At 37.7% G+C, this 25,077-nt stretch overlaps 1 protein-coding gene across 3 annotated transcripts in view; it reads right to left on the reverse strand.

Annotated features, from left to right (window-relative positions):
* Positions 1-25,077, reverse strand: part of VPS50 (VPS50 subunit of EARP/GARPII complex) — a 140,293-nt gene that overhangs the window by 31,604 nt on the left and 83,612 nt on the right. For all 3 annotated transcript variants that reach the window (XM_086397881.1, XM_086397880.1, XM_086397882.1), the window contains 4 exons: positions 10,368-10,458; positions 8,073-8,249; positions 4,524-4,642; positions 1,117-1,223 (listed from right to left, as the gene is read on the reverse strand). In XM_086397881.1, the coding sequence (XP_086254007.1) occupies positions 1,117-1,223; positions 4,524-4,642; positions 8,073-8,249; positions 10,368-10,458 (494 nt within the window). The remainder of the gene's footprint in view (positions 1-1,116; positions 1,224-4,523; positions 4,643-8,072; positions 8,250-10,367; positions 10,459-25,077) is intronic.

Below are 25,077 nucleotides of genomic sequence, written 5' to 3' on the forward strand. Positions count from 1 at the left end.
ATGACTGAAGCGACTTAGCAGCAGCAGCAGCATACAAGATCATCTCCTCAGAATTCTTCCAATTCTGACTATAAATTCTAGAGAATAACTCATGATTGTAGGTTCAGTTAGCTCTCTTGGATAAGGAAGAAAAGCTAATTCCCTGGCAATAACCAGCCATATAATAGCTTTTTAGAATCTGCCATTTTTCTGTGTCATAAAAATATAAACTTTTTCTTTTCTGCTCAATTCATTATTACTTTTCCACACTATTTTTCCTAAAGAAAGTCAGACTTCTAAAAAAAGAAACTTCCATCTTTATCCCATTCATTAATGAAATTTAGAAATTATCTTTGGGAACACAAACTTTTTTTATTAGAGCTAAGAGTCATTAAACTAGGCAACAGGAAATTATCATCTCCATAAATAGAACACAGAGATTTTTACAGAAGTCACTAAGATTCCTGACTGGTATAGGTAACTTAATTAACATGAGAAGACATCTCTATAACTTATTTGTCAAACGTACAGACTTATTTGTGAGACACAAAGGTTGAGATAGCATATAAAATGCTGAAGTACCGATATTAAATATCCCTATCATCTTCAAACTTAAATATTTCATATGGCATTTCTAGGTTATTTGCCTTCTACAAAATCATCAATAAGGGTCTTATCTGTAATATGAATAACACTTCCCATGGTGTGAACATTTGGCTTGTAGAACTCTTGTGTCTGAAAAATGCCAGAACAATCACTGTTCACTCTGCCTATCTGACAAGACTGTGAATATCAGTGAAACAATAAAATACAAAATACTGTATAAATACGAAACTGGTACTACCATCATCTCATATGGACCTCTAACTCACACAGAGAAGTTTTCCACTAGATTTCTATTAATTGGAATATTTTACAAAAAGTGGAAGACACAAATATTAGTAGTTAACTAAAAAAGAAAAGCTGACATTAGTATTACTATTTGGAACAATTAAGATGAGAAAGCACTGACATAAGACAATCTTAAATTCTTCACTGTGGTGGGTACTGGACTGCACATTGAAAACCCATTTGGTAATAAATGTAGACTAATCTAACTGCTATAATAATTTTTTTAAAAAAGGAATAGCTACTTACCAACAAGCCTTATTACATTCAATGTTGTATTTGTTAAGATGGGTGCATTCACTTTATTTAGACTGTAATCTGATTTCTTCCTGCTTTTTAGGGTCTCTCGAGAAACACTTGATATGAGAAAACAAAACAGATTTCAAATTAGGGTTGGCAAGTAGTAAGTCAATAAGTTATTCAGCTTAGGATATAGCCTACCTTCACTAATTAGCTATTGAAAATCTTACCATGTATCAGTTGGCGATACAGAGATGATCCTCCGGTCCTTACAGAGGGGAAGAGAAATCATTAAGCCAAGAAATAAAGGACTATAATGTATTTCTTCAGTTCTCACACATTATCAACCACTAAAAGAAGCTGTGTCACTGAATCAGAGCAATGTTTTCTTAGGTCTCCCAAGCCGATAGAAATAAAAGCAAAAATAAACAGATGGGACCTAATCAAACTTACAATCTTGCACAGTAAAGGAAACCGTAAACAAAATTAAAAGACAACCCATGAATTGGGAGAACATATTTGCAAATGATGGGACTGACAAGGGCTAACCTTTCAAAATATACAAACAGCACATAGAAATCAATAACAAAAAAACAACACCCCAATCAAAAAATAAGCAGAAGACCTAAACAGACATTTCTCCAAGGAAGATATACAGATGCCAACAGGCACATGAAACGATATTCAACACTGCCAATTATTCGAGAAAGGCAAATCAAAACTACAGTGAGGCTATCACCTCAAACCAGATGGAATGGCCATCATCAAAAGTCTACAAATAATAAATGCTGGAGAGACAGTGAAGAGAAGGGAACCCTCCTACACTGTTGGTAGGAATGTAAATTAGCGCAGCCACTATAGAGAACTATATGGAGGTTCCTTAAAAATCTAAAAATAGAGTTACATGACCCAGCAATCCCACTTCTAGGCATATATCTAGAAAAGATGAAAGCTCTAATTTGAAAAGATACATGAAGCCCAATTCTCACAGTGGCACTATTTACAACAGCCAAGATGTGGAAGCAACCTAAGTATCCATCTACAGATGAACAGATAAAAGTGTGTGTGTGTGTGTGTGTGTGTAAACCCACACCCCCACATATGCACACACACATACACAGACAAACACACCCATACAATGGAATACTATTCAGCCATAAAAAGAATGAAATAATATTATTTGGAGCAACATGGATGAACCTACAGATTATTACACTAAGTTAAGTAAGTCACACGAAGAAAGACAAATACTATAGGATATCACTTATATGTGGAATCTAAAAAACAATACAAATGAACTCATTTATGAAACAAAAACAGACTCACAGACATTGGAAAAAAAACTTATGGTTATCAAAGGGGAAGTGGTGGGGAGTTTAACTGGGTATATGGGATTAACAGATGCACACCACCACATATAAAATAGATAAAAAAACAAGGATTTATTGTATAGCACAGGGAATTTTATTCAATACCTCATGATAAATGATAATGGAAAAGAATTTTTAAAAAGAATGTATATATATATACACATATATATGCATAACTGAATCACTTTGCTGTACACTGACAACTAACACAAAATTATAAATCAACTATATGTCATTAAATAAATAAAAAACAAAAAAGAAGATACGTCATTTAAAAAACAAAAAAGTGTTCTAGGGAAATTACACATCAACTGTATCAAGCATCCTGATTTCAGACCTACAGATATGAAAGACACTTCACTTAGAATCTGAAATAGGTATAAAGTATAATGGTAAAGTCTAGGGTTGCGGTGATTGGAGAAGGAAATGGCAACCCACTCCAGTGCTCTTGCCTGGAGAATCCTAAGGACAGGGGAGCCTGGTGGGCTGCCGTCTATGGGGTCGCACAGAGTCAGACACGACTGAAGCGACTTAGCAGCAGCAGCAGCAGGGTTGGGGTGACAGTAGTAAATTCAAAGGAAAAGCAGAAGATATATGGTAAGTACAGAAGAAAAGGGGACAACATGTAACAAGGCTAGAGGTGAGAAAGCAATTTACTCAGAGAGGCATAAGGAGTTGACAGTGGCAGCCTGGAGAATGCATGGGCAGAAGGAAAAGTAAAGGCCAGACCATCGAAAACAACGGAACGTCATGATGACAAAGAGCATGAACCTTATCTTAATTGCAGTGGTGAGCCATTAAGCATTTTAGCCAGGAAAAAGGCACAGTCAAATTTGTATATGAAAGAAAAATCTAAATTTGTATCCAAGAATGGATTAGAAAGGGTTAAGACTAGAGATGGGAAGCCAAGGGAAGGGGATTGATTCAATGATCTGCATAGACACTTTTCCTTGAACTAGGATGGTGGCAGTGAAATACAAGAATTTTAATAAATTCAAGAGACACTGAGAAGTTGAAATTGACAGTAACTGTCAACTGGTTGGCTGGCTGCAATGAGGAGTTTACATTGTGTATATTTCTTAAGGGTCAAAGTTTAAGGGGCTGTAAAACCCACCAAGAATGGGAGTACATATGTACACATGTAAATGGAAGCTGTTTGTTCAATTTAATTAGTTTTCTTTTCAGCAAAAACATACTCAAAACATCTGATGAAGAAGTCCAACAAAACAGTTCTACTCAGTTCAAAATGGATCACAGATGTATATATCATACATTTGTGCAAACCAATGGAAATAAATTTTCCCAATTATATGAGTTGCTCATTTTTGAGGTGAGAGATTATATCAGTCAAGGTGTCAAATCAACCAAGTATTAACTAGGTACTTAGAGGGTAAAGGGTAGGAAAGAGGGTATGTAAATCTGTCCTTAAAAATATATTTGTGGTCATTCAGTGTCTGATAGTCATGACATTACTCACAAATCAGAATCAGGCCCAATTTAAAGAAGGTGACAAAAATTCTTATATGGTTATCATAGTTTTTGAAGAAGACAGTTAATCATAAAACAAAAACTCAAGTACAAAAAAAGGAACATTAATAAAAGGTTCCAATAGCAAATATCAATGACACTGGGAAGATTTTTCTCTATTCACTAGACTGAGGCAGGAACTCCACATACAAAACAAATGACTATTTTCCTCCTTGAGGAAAAGGAAATCAATGTGAAACAAACTGATCTATGTGAGGCATAAACTGCCTTCCACGGTGGTACTGATTCTATAAATTGCAAGTCTGTTTTTCTGAAAAAGCTACTGATCTCTAAATTAAGAGCTCTTAGGTTATGCCCATTATATATAAAAAAAAAAAAAACACTACATTTTCAGCCTTTCAGGAATCATTTTTAAAATATATTAACTTGTCATGTGACATTATAACCAAAAGAAAATTTAATTTTTGAGGTTTGTTTTTTCTTAACCTTGCAAGTAAATCCTATGTGTTAAGCATGTAACATAAAATGTGAAATACCATACAACCTAAGAATAATTACCTTTTCACAGGAGCATCGCCTGTCTGCTCATCAACGAAATCTCGTTTCAGTTCCTCAGGAACATCACTGTCACTGTCGTATTCCTGATAGGCACTTTTTTCCTGTTCATCAGATTCGTACTGGAAAAACCCAACAAAACAGTATATTCAACAGTGTGAATGTAGAACCAACCTTTCTTGGAGTCTTTCAACACAATAAGATAATACCCAATCTTAGAAGCTTTAATTTTGCCATCAAAACCTTGTTAACCTTCCCTTTTCTTTATCATCATGCTACCTTAACCAGCTCAAAGGAAAAAAGAAAAATACAAACATACGTTCAAAAGCTTATAAATGCCCCAAAGAAAAAAAAGTTTCCCTATGAACAAACAAATAAAAAACAACACACACCCTAGAAGAGGAAAAGAGTGTATGTTTGATTAAAAAAAACTCTTCAAGTAGTTTCACCATACTTATTTCCATTTTGCTAATTTATTATAAAAAGCTGAAGGATAAAACTCTGACAGTCTAGAAGTATTAATTCAGCTTAATAAACACATACAACACACATGCTAACATTCTATCTAATTCATTATTTAATTCCAAGGGCAGCTTAGAAACAGGCTAAGCGTCCAGGGACTACTGAGAGCAAGGACAAAAACGGCAGATTTGCTCTTGGGAGGCAGTGACTTTTCATCATCTTTTTGGCATCGTGGCCCAGTGCAGTGTGGGAGAGGAAGAGGAGTCCACGCGCAAGAAAGGAAGCACGGTAGTATCACCACATCACTGCCGATGAGCATTATAAATTAATATGACTGAACAACGGCTAACATGTATTTCGTTTTAACCAAGTACCGGGCTAAGTGCTTTCATAAACTGCCCCACTGACTCTTCAAAACAATTCTATGAAGGAGTTTTATCCCCATATGCCAGTTGAGGAGACCAGTATGATGACAACATGCAAAGAAATTAGTCCTCTAATTCAATGACTACCTTTTGAGTCTAAAGCATTATGACAGGCTTCCCAGATGGCTCAGTGGTAAAGAGTCCGCCTGCCAAGCCGGAGACGAGGGTTTGATCCCTGGGTCAGGAAGATCCCCTGGAGGAGGAAATGGCAACCCACTCCAGTATTCTTGCCTGGAGAATCCCATGGACTGAGGAGCCTGGTGGGCTACAGTCCACGGGCTCCCAAAAGAGTCACACACGACTTAGCGACTGAACAACACCAACAAAGCATTCTGACAGGTTGTTTCTAAGACGTGGACTCTGACCCTCAAGGACCTATGCTGTACCTGGGAAGGTCAGCTCACACGTTAATGGATACAAATAAACATTGAAGACATTCTCCTCTACTTGTACACAACGTGATTCTGCTGACACTCAGAAAACTGTTCTCTATAAACTAGGGTCAGCTGCCCAGCACCATAGATCATTTTCAAGGATTCTGTGTTTGCAAGTTTCCCTACCTGATAAAACTTGTAACCCCAACATCAAGACTTCACAACACTTCCACGGTCGTGCACGGATGCGTGCTCTGTGTGGAGTAGCGAAGCCTTTTGAGTCACCTCACCTGCATACTCCCAACTGAGAGCCAACAAGGCAACCACCCTCTCCCTTCTTATTTCGGCTGTAAACAAACGCCCTTTTCACAGGTGACTTAGTGCCACATTCTTAACGTTTCTGTGCATTTCGCCGGTGATTTCACCGTCAGAATGTCCCCCAAGCCCAGGACTGGTGTCGTCCAGTGTTTCCAAGTGCAAGAAGACTGTAAGGTGCCGTATGGCAAGAGTAAGTGTGTTAGATAAGCTTCACTCAGGCAGGGGTTATAGTGCTGCCAGTTGTGAGCTCTATGTTAAGAAGTCGACACTGTATATTAAAACACACAGAAAACAAAGGCTGTATACTGACCAGCTGGTGAAAATGCTGTGACCAGAGGCTTGCAGATACTTAATCCCATACGTTGCCTAAAAGTAACAGTTTTCTATTGCAGATTTAGTGTTCCTGGTTACCTTATATAGAATACAACTGCCACAAAGAAAAAATCAAAGGCAATGGGAGATTAAAATGAACAAATCACTAGTACAGAGGGATACATTATTTCAAAAATATTGGACTGGCTTAATTCCTTTCCATTTAATCTATATTAACTGAGACAAAATGTCACAAAGAATCACTAAATTATCATTTTACATAAGGTTTACTATGAAATAATTTCTACTTCACGATGAAACATGATATTGGTATATTTTCATGACCATGTTTTTTAAAGGATAGTTTCACTTACTAACAAAACCCAAAACCATGGAGACAAATTCAACAGCTTTTTGTCAAATGTGCACAGTTTGCACCACATCTTCATCAAATCCAAAATAAAAATCGTACCCAGTCCCTCTGGAAATTCTGCAGAGCGGAAGGACACATCCAAACTAAAAACTGTGAAAACAGCCTGTGGGTAACGGTGAGGCCAGCATTCCCACACTGTAAATACGGGAACACTGAGGGTCACAGAGTCACAGGGACTTGCCAAGAGCCACACAGTTAATCAATAAAAGTCATAATCATCAGCTGCCTGCAAATCTTGCCATCAACTCACACTACTTCGGGTTTACATTTTTTGAACTGCTCAGAGTGTTGTTAAAACACTACTCCTATATAACACAAGGAGCCCAACGTGACACTGTGATGACCTAGAAGGGTGGGGTGGAGATTCAGGAAGGGGGGTGATATATTTATATACATAGTCATGACTGATTTGCATTGATGTATGGCAGAAACCAACACAACATTATAAAGCAATTATATACCAATTAAAAATAAATACATGTACAAAACAAAAACATCATACTCCTAAATGCTCAAAATATTCCTAGCCAGTAACCAAATAAGACATTACCCTTTCTCAGTAAAGGGGATATGGAACAAAATGACTCACTTAGCAGCCCAAGAGTAGAGCTGAGAGAAAAGTGCAGATGATCTATTCTCACATACACCCATCTATCCAACAAATCGTGTTAACTGTGCAGTGAAGAAACTATACTCCTATTCCATCAATAATCTGATAAGAATATAAAGCAATCTAATAACAACATAAGTAAACATAAAGACAAAGCTCATCATTCAAAAGGTCAACGTCAACAAAATGTACTCGAAAGCCATTCATTTCCAGTGCAAACAGTAACATGGGTGCCTAAGTATAAAGGTAGGAAAGTGGGTGGTAAATATATGAACCTATGCGTGTGTGCCTAGTCTTGTCTGACTCTTTGCGATCCCATGGGTTGTAGCCTCTAGGTTCCTCCGTCCATGTATTTGCCAGGCAAGAATACTGGAGTGGGTTGCCATTTCCTCCTCTAGGGAGTCTTCCCAACCCAGGGATCGAACCTGTGTCTCCTGTGTTTCCTGTACTGGCAGGTGGATTCTTTATCACTGCATCACATGGGAAGCCCCATAGGTACGAAAGGAGGGCAGGAAATGTATGAACAAATCTAGCCAATTACCTTGCTCACTGGCTACAACACTCTCGATAAGAAAACCCCACTTACATTCCACAGTATGTTTTAAAAACACCACATACCCCATTAGAAGCCAGGACATCTTCTGTTTCTTCATCTTTGTGGTCCGCCTGAATTTCAAATGGATTCCCACCACTGCAGTACTGCTCAAACAAGGTTACCGTTTTTGAGGAAGTTGCAGATGACTGCTTACTGGGTGAAACCGATGGGGAACGAGACTGTTCCATGAATTTAAATTCCTAGACATTAAAAAAAGAAATGAGCCAGATTCCTTTTTGCAACAACAATACAATTCAATTATATAAACATGAATTTGACCAAACTCCAGGAGATAGTGAAGGACAGGGAAGCCTGGCCTGCTGCAGTTCATGGGGTCGCAAAGTACTGGGCACAACTTAGTGACTGAACAACAGCAACATAAACATATTCCATCAGTGCAAACGGAGAGTTAGTGAAGAAAACCATCCTGATTCTTTATGTTATTCATTTTAAATCTCATAAGTTTTTGAAGCACAAACTTGCACACACATGTTCAAACGTTTTCCTAAAGACAATTCAGTAAACTGACATCACTTAAAACAGAGCTATGTGCATCCAGATATTTTTGGCTTACTTTATGGAATGGCACAGAATTTTTAATAGCTTCAATTCAAATGATAATTCTAAAACTTTTTACCCAACAGCAAAAGTCCCAGTAGGGTAGTTTTAATCAACAGAGTCATTTATAAAAGCTAATTGTTGTCAGGTCAAATAGCTTACACCATTTAAGATATTCTATGTGAATACAATGAAAACCAAGCATGCAACATATATCTTTCTCTGTTAAGGTGGTGGTGGTGGTTTAGTCACTCAGTCACGTCCGACTCTTGTGACCCCATGGATTGTAGCCTGCCAGGCTTCTCTGCCAATGGGCAAGAATACTGAAGTGGGTTGCCATTTCCTTCTCCAGGGGATATTCCCAACCCAGGAATCAAACCCAGGTTTCCTGCACTGCTGGCACATTCTTTACCGACTGAGAATGTGTGTGTGCCTGTACCACACACACAATTCATGGCTAAATACAAATTCAAATAAAATTATTTACATAGAGATGCTGAAGTCAATGCTGGAATTTGAAGTAATATAAGGAATCATCTTAATTTAATAACTCTGCTGCTGCTGCTGCTAAGTCGCTTCAGTTGTGTCCGACTCTGTGCGACCCCATAGGCGGCAGCCCACCAGGCTCCGCCACCCTTGGGATTCTCCAGGCAAGAACACTGGAGTGGGTTGCCATTTCCTTCTCCAATGCATGAAAGTGAAAAGTGAAAGTGAAGTCACTCAGTCGTGTCCGACTCTCAGTGATCCCATGCATCACTACCAGGCTCCTCCATCCATGGAATTTTCCAGGCAAGAGCACTGGAGTGGGGTGCCATTGCCTTCTCTCTTAATAACTCTAAAATAATGTTAAAATTAATATTAATTTTGTTATCTTTAAAGCATTTATTAATCAACATGTTTCATTGCATTTAATATCACCATTTTAGGAAAGCAATATGATAAACTTGGATAAGAAGTAAGCTATTATACAATATGAGTGTAAACACTATTCCATTAAAAAAATCCTTTTAATCATGTATTCTTTACATTTATCCAGAATAAGAAAATTCCTTCTAGAAAGATATTTCTTCCAGAGGCAAAAACTAACTGCAGGAGACCTTCTAAAAAGGAATCTAAATTTATATACTATATTCTGACACTGGATATTTGTAGGACATTGTCTAACACACAAGAAATATTTATCTACACTGTGTTTCAATCAAGAGAAAAAACAAATCAATTAAAGATATTTTCACAGATTGCATTACAGGATTCAAGGAATCAATTAACTAATAAAAACTAGTGGTATTTTTTAGTAAATGCCTCTTTTATCCCTGAGCCATTTTCTCATTACAGACAAATTTATGAGTTGCAGCAGAAATTAAGAACCTACTGGACCCTTTAAGAAATGACAAATATTCTTCAAATATAAGCATTTTCACTGAAGACCATCAAAATATAACTGATTATTTTTCTGCAAGATTTAAATAAAGCAGGGACCCTCTTCTGAAATATAAAGAAAACAAATTACTTTAATTGTGACTCTTTGCAGGCAAAAGAGTTTTTCTAAACTGTATAAACTGAAATTAGTAAAAATTGACAGACTGTGACATCCATAAAAGTGTCATCCTTGTAAAAACAGGCTTATTATTAATTACTTTTAAGGAAGAAAGGAAAGGCACTCTTCCCTAATTTAATTATTTTATAAATGCTTTCATGTATCTGGTTTGCTTTTAAAGATTACTAAATAAAAAACTGATTTATCTGTTCTTAAAACTTACATGAAGTTGCAAGATGCTGAAATTTGACTTCACAGGACAAAGCTCCCAGGTCTCATTCTCTAGAAACATTCTCAGTTCATCAAGCCTTGTTCTTAAAAACAAATAACGAATAATCCCAAAAGTAAGAAGAAAAGCACACTGCACGCAAGAATTAATGTAACAAAAACTATTACAGTTATCACTGTGATCATAATCAATTTTGAAAATCCATTCAGACCAATGTAGTAAACACAAACATTTGCTTTTATGTACTTATCTGTAAGAGAAAAAAACCTCAAGTATTTACCAAACCCAATAATATTTCTACTATATTGCAAAAATAATAAATGCAGGGAAAATGACATTTTTATTAAGGGACTAAACTAAGCGACTCACCAACTCATGTACATAAGATATCCTTTAGCTAATGACATCATTGCCAAAAGAAAAAAACAAGAAATAATTTACAGGGTTTATGAAACCATAAATACTGACAAATGTTAAATGTTATGTTATTGTTATGTTTAATTTAATGTTATGTTAAAAAGCATAGATCTTAATCATTCTTACTAAACCACAATATCAAGGTGATTATCACTCTCTAAATATATTTTAGCTCAGTGCCTATCTCTACACAACATTTACAAGACAAATTAGTAAGTATGGCACTTAAATTAACAAGTAGTCACACATTATACTGCTTACTGTTTTCTGAGTGTGTGCATGTGAGTGTATGTACGTTCAGTAGTGTCCAACTCTTTGTGATTCATGGACTGTAGCCTGCTAGGGTCTTCTGTCCATGGAATATTCAGGCAGGAATACTGGAGTGGGTTGCCATTTCCTTCTCCAGGGGATTTTTCTGACCCAGGGATCGAACTCCCATCTCTTGTGTCCCCAGCACTGGCAGGCAAATCGTTTACCATAAGCACCGCCTGGGAAGCCCTGTATCTTCAGTAATCAGTATATATACAAGCAATTCCAGAGAAACAAATACTTCTTTCTTGTTAATGCAGGAATAAAAAGGCCAGTGCCTGTCCTCTTCCTACAACAAACCTCACTGCTGTTACTAAAATCATGCTAAAAACAAAATCTAGATTTTTAAAACAAAAACCCACAGGTTCTAAATTAAAGATGGAATAAATGGTAAAATCTGTGAAAAGCAGAAACTGTTCAAAATATTAGTGAGTTTAATAGACAAGGGCTTTAAAGTACCTACTGTAAACAAGTTAAACAAAATACAGAAAAAAAGATGCACAAAATGGAGAGAAAATTTTTTTAAGAACTGCAATAATAAAAACAAAAAAGAATCAAACATTCTATAACTGAAAAAATACAATACTTCAAATTAAAATTGGGTAAGTAAAACACCCGATTTTTACTTCCCTGGTGGCTCAGACGGTAAAGCGTCTGTCTATGATGTGGGAGACCCAGGTTTGATCCCTGGGTTGGGAAGATCCCCTGGAGAAGGAAATGGCAATCCACTCCAGTACTATTGCCAGGAAAATCCCATGGACAGAGGAGCCTGGTAGGCTACAGGGGTTGCAAAGAGTCGGACACGACTGAGCGACTTCACGTTCACATTCAAGCAAAACACCAGATCACAGAATTAATGAACTTGAAGACAGTTTGATAGGAAATAGCAAACCTGAAGCACAAATGGGGAAAAAAAAGGAAAAAAGGGAAGAAACAGAAAAGATCATAAGAGATAGGTGAGGCTGTCAAAACATCTAGCATGCATACAACTGGATGGAGAGGACAGAGAGAAGCGCAAAAGAAACGTCTGAAATGGTAGGTCATGGCTGAGAATTTGGCAGAAGTGGTTGTGCCCATACCTGTCACCATTTACAAAAATTAACTAAAATGAATCACAGATCAAATGTAAGAACTAAAACTATGAAGCTTACAACTCTTACAATTCTACAAAGAAAAGATAAATCAATTTTAAAATGGGCAAATGCTTTGAACAGATATTTTTTGTAAAGAAGATATATGAATGACCAGTAAACATGCAAAAAGTGTCATTCATCAGGCAAATATAAATCCAAACCGTAAGGAGGTACTGCTTCACAACCACCAGGATAGCTAAATCAAAGAGACAACAAGAGCTAGCAAGGGTTTGGAGAAGTTAGAACCCTTATATAGTGCTGGTGGAAATGCAAAATGGTACACCACTTTGGAAAAGTTTGGTAGTTCCTCAAAATGTCATATATAGAGTTACCATATGACCCAGAAACTTCGCTCTGTGTTGGTTTTCTGTGGCTACTATAATAAATTAACAAAAACTGGGTGACTTAAGGCTTAAGGTGGTGCTAGTGGTAAAGAACCCATCTGCCAATGCAGGAGACTTGGGTTCAATCCCAAGACAGAGGAGCCTGGTGGGCTACAGTTCATAGGGTCGCAAAGTGTCTGACACGACTAAAGTGACTTAGCATGCGCACACACAGGTGACTTAAGACAACAGAAATTTATAATCTCACAGTTCTGGAGGCCAGAAGTCTGAAATCACAAAGTGGAAATCAAGATGTCAGCAGGAATACACTCTCTCCAGAAGCTCTAGAGGAGAATCTGTTCCTTGAGTCTTCTGATTTATGCTAATTGCTACCATTCCTTGGCTAGTAGCCACAGCACCCCATCTTCTACCTGTCTTCACATAACTTTCTCCTCTATGTGTCTCTGTATCTGTATCAAGTTCCCTTCTATCTCTCTTTAACTGTGATGGCATTAGGGCCCACCCAGATAATCCAAGATAATCTCACCACAAAGTCATTAACTTAGTCATATCTACAAAATACTTTTTCCAAATAAATTAACATTTACAGCTGCCAAATATTAGGACCTAATTTATGTTGGGGGGTGGGGGAAGGGGGACAGAGGGAAATAGACAAAACATTTGTCATCTTACTACACATTCCTAGATACATACCCAAAGAACTGATGATATATGTCTATGCAAAAACTTATACAGAAATGTTTACAGCAGCATCATTAGCAAGAGAGTTCCAGAAAAAAACGTCTATTTCTGCTTTATTGACTATGCCAAAGCCTTAGACTCTGCAGATCACAATAAACTGTGGAACATTCTTAAAGAGATGGGAATACCAGACCACCTTACCTGCCTCCTGAGAAACCTATATGCAGTCAGGAAGCAACAGTTAGAACTGCACATGGAACAAAAGACTGGTTCCAAATAGGAAAAGGAGTACGTCAATGCTGTATACTGTCATCCTTTGTTGGGGTCCTTTAATGGACCGGGACCTGGCGGTCGGGAGGCGACGATAAGAAAGTAAAAGAGAGAAAGAGGCTGATACTCCCTGGTTTACGCAGAAAACCAAAAAGTCCTTGACACAGGACTTGCGTCTCTCACAAAGGCACCAGGCGCCCTCTCGAGGAGGGGTGAAGGCACAGGGCACCTTCTTGAGAGAGTCTTAGAAGCCCAGGCAGAAGAGTAAGCAAGACTGGTCTCTGCGTTCCAAGGAATCAGCCAGAGAGAGAGAGAGAGAGAAAGAAAGAGATGGAGACCCAAGCTCTGATGGAGCAAAGGTGCATTAATGAATTTTCTGTGAGTATATATAAGCTGTGGTACAAGAAGTTTCTTACAACTATGATAAAGATCAGAAAACCAAGCGTGTAACAACTGTTACCAAGGGAACAAGGGATTAATAATTGCCACAAGGTCAGAAGACCATCCATATCTCAAGAAAGGGGATCGAGACTAAGTAGTTTTGTTGTAAAGAGAATGTTTACTAAAGGAGACTCAAGCCTGTCTCACACAATGACCCTGGTTCCTGGGAGCAGCATTCTGCTCCACTTGAAAAGAAACAAAGGACCTGTGAGAAACAGCAGGTAGGAATCCTCCTGTTAAACACTCCCCGACAATCCTTCATATTTAACTTATATGCAAAGTACATCATGAGAAACACTGGGCTGGATGAAGCACAAGCTGGAATCAAGATTGCCGGGAGAAATATCAGTAACCTCAGATATGCAGATGACACCACCCTTATGGCAGAAAGTAAAGAGGAACTAAAAAGCCTCTTGATGAAAGTGAAAGTGGAGAGTGAAAAAGTTGGCTTAAAGCTCAACATTCAGAAAACTAAGATCATGGCATCTGGTCCCATCACTTTATGGCAAATAGATGGGGAAACAATGGAAACAGTGTCAGACTTTATTTTGGGGGGCTCCAAAATCACTGCAGATGGTGACTGCAGCCATGAAATTAAAAGATGCTTGCTTCTTGGAAGGAAAGTTATGAACAACCTAGACAGCATATTAAAAAGCAGAGACATTACTTTGCCAACAAAGGTACATCTAGTCAAGGCTATGGTTTTTCAATAGTCATGTATGGATGTGAGAGTTGGACTATAAAGAAAGCTGAGCACCAAAGAATTGATGCTTTTGAACTGTGGTGTTGGAGAAGACTCTTGAGAGTCCCTTGGAGACTCTCAAGGAGATCCAACCAGTCCATGCTAAAGGAGATCAGTCCTGAGTGTTCATTGGAAAGACTGATGTTGAAGCTGAAACTCCAATACTTTGGCCACCTCGTGCGAAGAGCTGACTCTGAAAAGACCCTGATGCTGGGAAAGACTGAAGGCAGGAGGAGAAGGGGACGACAGAGGATGAGATGGTTGGATGGCATCACAGACTCAATGGACATGGGTCTGGGTAAACTCTGGGAATTGGCGATGGACAGAGAGGCCTGACGTACTGCAGTCCATGGGGTCGCAAAGAGTCAGACATGACTGAGCAACTGAACTGAACTGAAAAAGTGAAAACAACCCAAATGTCCATTAACTGAGGAAAGGATAATCAAATTATGGTCTACCCATACAATGGAATATTATTTACCAATGAAAAAGAAAGAAGTTCTGTTACATGCTCCAACATGGATGAACTGTTAGAAATATTCTAAGTTAGAGCCAAACACAAAAGGCCATATAATGTATGATTTCATTTTTATGAAATGTTTATATGCAGGCAAACACAATGGGCAAATACACAGAGACAAAAAATAAGTAAGTGATTGTCAGATGCTACAGGAGGAGAAAAGTGCCAATTAACTGGTAAAGGGTTACTTTTTGAAGTGATAAAAATATTCTGAAATTAGACAGTGGTGATGCTGTTGCTGAATTATTAATATATACTTTATAGGAGTGAATTTTTGGCATTTTTGGTATGTGACTTATATCTCGATGAAGCTATTACTATAGAACAATTATTGAGATAGGCAGGACTCTAAAAGGCACTCTAAAATCCCTAAAGATTGTCTGCACTATTGCCCAGGACTAAATATGATGAAGACCACCCTGTGATTACATCACCAAATATGGAAAAAAGGGATTCTACTGATATAAGTAAGATTACTTGAACTGCCTTGAGTTAATCAAAACAGAAATTATCCAGGTGGAACACCCTAATTGAACAAGCCCTTTTAAAGTAGATCTTTATTCTTCTCCTGACAAAAGATGGGGAAGTCAGACAGAATTTCTGGCTTTTGAAACCAAAGGGGTCAAGTGCAAGGACCAGAGACATAAGAAGCTGAAGGCTTTTTAGCTGACGGGTAGCATGAAAACAGAAACCTCAGTCCTAAACCCACAGGGCACGGAACTGGGCCAATGTCTTGAATGTGCTCAGATGCAGATTCTTCCTCAAAGTCTTCAGATGAAAGATCAGCTAACACCTGGATTTAGGCCCTATGAGAACCTAAGCTGGGAACCTAGACAAGACATCCAGACTTTCACAGAACTGTGAGAAAGCAAAAGGGCATTGTTTTAAGTTGCTAAAATTCATGGTATTCTATTACACAATAATATAAAACTATTATGGTGACGAAAGATACCAACTCACAGACTGAAGCTTAGTTATACCTACATATAAAAAGTATAGAAAATAATATAGAAAGTAAAATATATGACAATAACATTAAAAGAGAAGGTAAATGAGTTATAAAGTTGGTTCCTGCATTATTTTGGAAGCATATTAACCTAAGGTCAACTGTAACAGAACAGGAATGCATATTGGAATGTTGATGGTAGCCACTACCAGAATACAAATTTTAGGCTGACAAAAAAGTAATTTGAAAATTGAAAAGACACAGTCAATCCAAAAGAAAGCAGAGAGAGAAAAAAATGAATGAAAAAACAGTTATCTACACTTCTAGAAATCAAACAGCAATATGATGGGCTTAAACCCAACTATGCCAATAATAAATTACATGAAAATGAAATAAAGGTCCAATCGAAACACAAAAATTGTGCAATTGAAGGTTAAAATTAAAAAACCATATATGCTATTTATAAGAAGCATACTTGAACTATAAGGTTGAAGTTAAAATTAGACTGGAAGCAAAACTAGATTGAAAGTAAAAATTACAGACATGATATCTTAAAATTATGAACTACAAAGGAAATCTTATTGAAATTCTTTCTTCATCTATTAAAATGATCAATATTGTATTTTTCCTATAGCTGTGCAATAGTAAATTAAATTTATTAATTTTTAAAAAGTCTAGTCAACCGTGTATTCCTGTATTCAACTCTGCCTGTTCTTGAAGTATTGTCCTTTTTTAGATACACTGGATATAACTTGCCCATCTTTTGTTCAGGACTTTTGCCCTTAAGTTCTTTCGCGCTACTAACCTGTCATTTTTCTTGTTTGTAATGTTTTGGCATTAGTGCTATGATGGCCTCATAAAATAAGTTATAAAGCATTCCCTCCTTTTCTATTCTCTGCATTGGAAGGCAGATCCTTAACACCTGGACTACCACGGAAGTTCTCTTCTACTCTCTGAAGGAGTTTGTGTCTGACTCTGTGCGACCCATAGACGGCAGCCCACCAGGCTTCCCGTCTATGGGATTCTCCAGGCAAGAATACTGGAGTGAGTTGCCATTCCCTCCTCCAGGGGATCTTCTTGACCCAGGAATCAAATGCGTGTCTCCAGTGATTTCTGCATTGCAGGCTGTTTCTTTACCACTGAGACACCAGGGAAGCCCCTTAAGATCTATAGATATCCCTTTAACTGATGATATAATCTCTTTCTTCTTCTTGCCCAGTTTTGCTAAGTAGTATTGTAGATTTCCTTCTATTATACATTTACTTTCTCTTTCATTGACTTCTCAGTTCAGTTGCTCAGTTGTGTCTGACTATTTGCGACCCCATGGACTGCAGCACGCCAGGCCTCCCTGTCCATCACCAACTCCTGAAGTTTACCCAGACTCATGTCCATTGAGTCTGTGATTCCATCCAACCAGCTCATCCTCTGTCATCCCCTTCTCCTCCCACCTTCAGTCTTTCCCAGCATCAGGGTCTTTTCAGAGTCAGCTCTTCGCATCAGGTGACCAGAGTACTGGAGTTTCAGCTTCAACATAAGTCCTTCCAATGAACACCCAGGACTGATTTCCTTTAGCATGGATTGGTTGGATCTCCCTGCAGTCCAAGGGACTCTCAAGAGTCTTCTCCAACACCACAGTCCAAAAGCATCAAATCTTCGGTGCTCTGCTTTCTTTATAGTCCAACTCTCACATCCATACAGGACTACTGGAAAAACCATAGCCTTGACTAGATGGACCATTGTTGGCAAAGTAATGTCTGCTTTTTAATATGCTAAGGCGATGGCACCCCACTCCAGTACTCTTGCCTGGAAAATCCCATGGATGGAGGAGCCTGGTAGGCTGCAGTCCATGGGGTCGCGAAGAGTCGGACACGACTGTGCGACTTCACTTTCACTTTTCACTTTCATGCACTGGAGAAGGAACTTATGGCAACCCACTCCAGTGTTCTTGCCTGGAGAATCCCAGGGACGGGGGAGCCTGGTGGGCTGGCGTCTATGGGGTCACACAGAGTCGGACACGACTGAAGCCACTTAGCAGCAGCAGCAGCAGCAGCAGGTTGTTCATAACTTTCCTTCCAAAGAACAAGTGTCTTTTAATTTCATGGCTACAGTCACCATCTGCAGTGATTTTGGAGCCCAAAAAAATAAAGTCAGCTGTTTACTTTTTCTACAGCTGTTTACTGTTTCTACTGTTTCCCCATCTATTTGCCATGAAGTGATGGGACCAGATGCCATGATCTTCGTTTTTTGAATGTTGAGCTTTAAGCCAACTTTTTCACTCGCCTCCTTCACGTATAGTGACTTCTACTCTTATAATTTATCTTCCCACTATTTATTTAGGTTTAATTTGCTGTCATTTTCTAAACTTTTTGAAATGTAAGCTTAGGGCACTGATTTTCAAACTTTCTTCTTTAACCAAAAAATGCATTTAAAACTAAAAATCTCCCCCTCTGCTTTAGTTACACCTCACAGTTTTATATTATATGTTTATTAAAATTCATTTTTAAATATTTTCTAATTCTCAATATGGTTCCTTCTTTAACATGGAAAATAGGTTGCTTAATATCCAAAAACTGGCAGATTTTCTAGTTCTCTCTTATTTATTTCTAGTTTAATTCCACTGTGGTCAGAATATGCTCTGATTTCAATCTTTTGAAAGACTTTTTCAAAGACTTGCTTTGAGTCCCAGCAATTGATTGACTTTGATTAACTGTCCTTCTGCTCTGAAAAAAAATATGAACTCTTCAGCTATTAAATATTATAATGTATACATACATATATGTGTAAACATATATATATATATATATCAATATATCTACATAAATTAGGTAAATTTTATTAACATCTGGTCTAACATATATCCGGACTGATTTTTTTGTCTGTTTATATTACCAATTACTAAAAGTGGCACGTAAAAATTCTCAACTATGATTATAAATTGTCTATTTCTTCTTCTAATCTGAATATTTTTGCTTTATATATTTTGATTTTATCTTAGTAAGAGCTTACAAATTTACGACTGTCATACCTTCCTAACGAAAATCTATTTATCATTATGAAGTATCTCCTTTACTTTTAGTAATACCTTTTGAGTTAAAGTTGACTATCTCTTAGGAATTTCTTTCATCTGATATAGAGTGTCTACAAAAACCTACCACAAATATCATACTTACTGGTAAAGTACTGAGTGAAAGAATGTCCCTTGTTGGCACTTCTATTCAAAATTGTACCAGAAGTCCTAACCAATACAAATGTTAGAAAGTAATATATAAAACCATCACCATTCACACATGACATATTATATACATGGGCAATTCAAAAGAATTTCCAATTAAATTTACTAAAATGCTAATTTAACCCCCAGATCATAGGAATTCTGGGTCAACACACTAAATCAACTCACATGTCTATGTGTGTGAGAAACAACAAAAGCAACACAATTCAGAATAATATTTATAAAACCACAATATTTACATAATGTTCAGCCATGACTAGTCAGTGGTGACACAAGTTAAGAACAGCAGTTAACTCTGACTGAGGCTACTGACTGAGAAAAGTACAAGAGATTCTTCGGGGATACTGGAAAAGTTACATATATTAACCTGGGAAGTTTATGCAGTGTGTGTGCCTGCGGGCTAAGTCACGTCAGTCGTGTTCGACTCTGTCCACGGGGATTTTCCAGACAAGAATAGTGGAGTGGGTTGCCACACGCTCCTCCAAGAGATCTTCCCAACCAAGGAATGGAATCCACAACTCTTGGGTCTCCTGCACTGTAAGGCAGGTTCTTTACCACTAGCGCCACCTGGGAAGCCCCTTATGCAGTATACATATATTAAAAATTCACAGAGTTGTACAATAAGATATGCATACATTTATGTGAGTTCGGAGAAGGCAATGGCACCCCACTCGAGTACTCTTGCCTGGAAAATCCATGGACGGAGGAGACTGGTAGGCTGCAGTCCATGGGGTCACGAAGAGTCAGACATGACTGAGCGACTTCCCTTTCACTTTTCACTTTCCTGCATTGGAGAAGGAAGTGGCAACGCACTCCAGTGTTCTTGCCTGGAGAATCCCAGGGACGGGGGAGCCTGGTGGGCTGCCGTCTATGGGGTCGCACAGAGTCGGACGTGATTGAAGCGACTTAGCAGCAATAGCAGCATGTGAGTTAAGTTTTAATAAAATTTTTTCAAAGGAAAAAACTATTAATCTATCACTATCCTCCCAAACTGTCTGCAATAAAAGGCAGGCCCATTTTAAAGGTAAAGCCACAGGTGGCTCAAGCAAGCATTCATCCACTTGTGAGGGGTCACAGGCTCACAACTAGCAGACAGCAGAGACAGGGGCCTGGCCTGATTTCCAAGTCACGTTCTTTTCACTGCAACATGGTCAGCAACAACAGCAAAAAGGAAAAATATCCCTTTTTACTGGAAACCATACATTGGTTAATATTATCCAAATGGATTCAATAAAGCCAAGGAAAACTTCCTCTGCAACGCTTTCCCCAAGAACATTTTATACAAATGGAAGGATCTATATTTTATATCCTTTTTTCTAATTTACTGGACTAACACACACAAGATAGCAGTTATGGTAAAAAAGCAGTTAAGTATGTAAAGTACAAACTGAGATCAGATGCTGAATAACAAAATTGACTGTAATCATAAAGTTAAGTGAAAAGCAATCTCGGTCATTACTTTAAGTGAAGTGGGTGTCACCTGCATCTTCAAGAAACCAGAATATCAGCAGGATACAAAGAATTTTTTTGGCAAACTAAAGAACAGGTGCAACTAAAATAAAATTAAAGAGATTTTAAAGTGCAAACATTGTGAAGAAGATAATAACCAATCTACAAACTGTCTCAAATATGTTGACCGACAAGTTAAAGGGAAAATATCAATGAATTACAAGTGTGTGAAATACAGATCTTTTACTTAACCTAATAAAAGATTAAAGCAATAGGAGTTAGGCTCCAAAAGCAAATGATAAAAGCACAGAGTTTAAAGAAGGTAGAATACCCAACATAAGCTTTATACACTTTGTAGAGAAGGAACCTGATGCTCAGAAAATTAAAGATTGGTTAAAATCACATGGGTGGTAAAGCTAGTGAGGAACACAGTAAAGGTTGGAACCCAAGGCCACTGATAACACCGCACGGCCCCAAACGTTTTACCAGCAGGAGGAAAAGTGGAATTTGATAGTTGTTCACTCACTATTATGGTATATTTATGTGTATGTACATATTTCTGTTCTGTATATATGTACATTCACATTATATATACACATATGTATATATGTGTGTGTGTATATAATGTGAATGTACATATATACAGAAGAGAAACTAATCTGATATAAGAGGTATATATTATGAAGACACTGTCCCTTTTGCTCTCATTTTAAGTTCAAAATTTAAGCCCTCTTGTATAGTTTAGACATGGAAAATAGTCATATTTTACATAATTGAATTTTTAGAAGAACATGTCATGTACTAAAAATAAACTAATTTATTGGTACCATTTTCACCAAATCCCCCCAAAACCTGGTTTCTGAAAACATTTCTCCATTTTCCCAAGGAATACAGCAAACAGGGCTGCAACAGTATCTCCTATTCCACACACAGCTCTTCTACATGACCTAACCACTCCCCTGTCAACAGAGAAAGTCTGATTTCCCTCCCGTTCAATCTGAACCAGCGTTATGAGAAGTCTACATTCGATGGAATGTGGTAGAAGGACTGCATGAGTCCCAAGCGTGTCTGAAAAGGCCAAGCACCCTCCACGTGGTTCTCTTGGAATGCTAGTTCCAAGGGAAGCCAGCTGCCATAGAAGAAGTCCAACCACACTGAGAGCGCCACACGAGGGAGGCCACATGTGGGCCGCTGAAACCAAGCCAGCTGTACAGCCTTCCAGCCACCTCCACCAAGTGAAGCCATCCTGAACCCGCCACACAAAGCTGAGCGCTGAGTCACCCCAGTCAATGCTATGAGGAGCAGAAGGATCTTGATCCCTGCTTAAATTATTCCTGACTCACAGAATACATGAAATAACAATAAGATGGTGGTTGTTTTAAGCCTGTAAGTTTCAGGATAGTTTGTTATAATGCAATACTAGGTAAATGTATCCATGGACACTTATACTTCAATGTATATATAACAAATAACTTCAATGTACATTGAAGTTATTATACTGGTTAACCTTTTCCTTAAAAAAAAAATCTCTCAGGTATCTTATACAACTAAAATTACTGATAACTTATTTTCTACTCTCTCTGAAGCCTTAACCAAAACAGTGTACTTGGCAGAAGATATATGGGCAGGGGAGGGAGGAGCAGTGTGACATGAGCAGGCAAGTTGGTTTTAGAAGATATCAGGTCCAATATTCAAACCAGAAGACATGATTCAATCACTTGACCAAGAGAGAAAACAAAGATAAGTATATGGATAATAAAACTAACTCTAGAAGCACACATTTTAAATACACTTTAAGGAATAAACCAAGCCTTTCTTACTCAGGCAAGCAAAGACGTTTCTCCCTACAAGGATAGGTGATCTTTCTCTTCTTCTGACATCAGTCAATGCACCTTTAAGGTCACTGAACACATTTATAAACTTTGATTATTAAAGCAATTAAAAACAAACTGTACTTGTTAAATGTCTTGACAACAGTACACTACTGCACAGTCTCTACGTCATTACTGTTTTAGATTATTTGTGCTTTGGGGAATTCTGCAACATCTGCCAGAAGACTGACAGCTTTTGGTGTATACAAACTTAGAGCCTGAACATAAAGAAACTTGGGGGAATAAAACACACCTTGAAAGATGTGAAGTTACACTGACAGATGATGACAGAGACTGTGCTTCCTCACATGCTCATCCAACTTTGCCCAAGAAAAACATAACGGCAGGCAAACTTTAATACTTTCACAAAAAAACACCAGTGCATTCTGTAAACAGATGTTCTGCCAAAGAGTAAAATGCTTCTACGTTCACCCTGTTGTTAAGTCTACGCCTTCAAACCAACAGCCTAAATGGACTCAAAGTCAGGATAATTCGGTTCAGGAATTTCTTCATTCTCAAGAGCTCTATTTGGCAGAAGACCACGAAACAAACTGTAAGCATGTTTAAACACTTTAATAAAATCGAAACAGATGATGCTAGTTCACCATGTTTCACGGTATTTTTTGGTATTTATGTAGTATGATTTGGTGAAGGAGGTATTAAATCAGAATTTAGTAGATTTAGATTCATCACTGGCTAATGTAATGACTTTCATCAACTCAATATTTGTCCACTGGCATCGTTTCTAAACTGCCTGTTAAGTTCATCTTGCTTTAGAACAGAGTGATGGTTGGCACCCACTTTGCCAAGTAATTTTCATTATAATTTCCCAAATGGCAGCTGTTGGAGAGAGAATGATTACAGGCAGTATATAAGCAAGACTGGTTTAAACACTGCGGAAAGGGAAGAATACTACAAAAAAAAAATTAAATCTTTATGTTTTAACCTACTTTTATAATATACAGAGCAGCATAAAAAAAGGGAAAGATCTGCAGGTAATACTCAGGGAGACCATTTAGTCCAACCATCTCATTTTACAATTGATAGATAGAACCATATCCCAGAGGGTTAAGTAATTTGGTCAATGTCAGTGAAGTGAGAGGCAAAAACGGGATAAGAACCCAATTTACTATTTCCCAGTCCTCCTCTCCTTCTAACAATACAATATAGCCTCCTCACTGTGAAACAAGTTTCACAAGTGTTTCTGAGAAAAGTCAATTAAAATGTTGAGTGTTTTGAAAACAATCATTAATATCTACGTTTTCTAAGTTCATCAAGGTGAACTTTTGTGAGGAATCTCCATTAGCATCTAGAAATGCCTATTATACCTGGTGGCAACAGATGACAGACACCTTTTGATAATAAAGTGGAATGCAGAATGGAAACCATTAAATGAACCCACATTTCTGCACTGCATACATCTTGCAGTCACAATGAACAGAAGACCCTCCAGTGGTATTGTAGGATACAAAGCAATCTTTGGGAAATGGACAAGCAGCATGCCTTCATTCTAACAGGTAAGTTAGGTTTCTCCTTTCTTCACAATTCTTGATTCTTTTCCATTTCCCATCTGTGATTACAAGGCCACTCTCATTTTGGAAAGCAGTGTGTACAGGCTGGGACTTCTACTTTAGTAGGGCTTAAGTTTTAACAGAAAAGGAAGCTGTAAACAAAGGTAGTGTTAGGGTTTTATGTTGTTCCCTTACCACTGTCTTCCTGTGCATGCGTGCTAAGTCACTTCAGTCATGTCCGACTCTTTGTGACCCCACGGACTGTAGCCCAGCAGGCTCTTCTGTCCATGGAATTCTCCAGGCAAGAATACGGGAGTGGGTAACTATTTCCTTCTCAAGGGGACCTTCCCAACTCAGGGATCAAATCTGGGTCTCCTGCACTGCAGGCAAATTCTTTTTGAGAATCTGAGCCACCACGGAAGCCCACTTTGGTAAATAATCAATTTAAATTATACCTGTGGAGGATTCATTCTGATATTTGGCAAAACTAATACAATTTTGTAAAGTTTAAAAATAAAATAAAATTGTAGTTGGAAAAAAAAATAAAAAAAAAGAAAGCATCTTAAAAAAAAAAAGAAAGAAAAGAAACATGGCAAAGCACAGATCAGATAGCAATATTAGGAATAGATTTAGACATCAGTAATTATTCTACATCAAATAGACTTGTGCATTTGTACAAAAGTGTAAATTTCATCTCTTTGGTTTCTTTTCCTTCCACATACACTTTTAGGAAAATAGCTGTCAAATAAACCTTTTAAGATTTCAAAAATATATATATATATATATATTTTAAAAATAAATATTTAATGAGTGAGTGAGTGAAAGTCACTCAGTCGTG

This window comes from Bos grunniens, chromosome 4 (genome assembly GCF_055505025.1).
Source record: "Bos grunniens cultivar Pamir isolate PY7600 chromosome 4, Bosgru_T2T1.0, whole genome shotgun sequence".
NCBI lineage: Eukaryota > Metazoa > Chordata > Mammalia > Artiodactyla > Bovidae > Bos > Bos grunniens.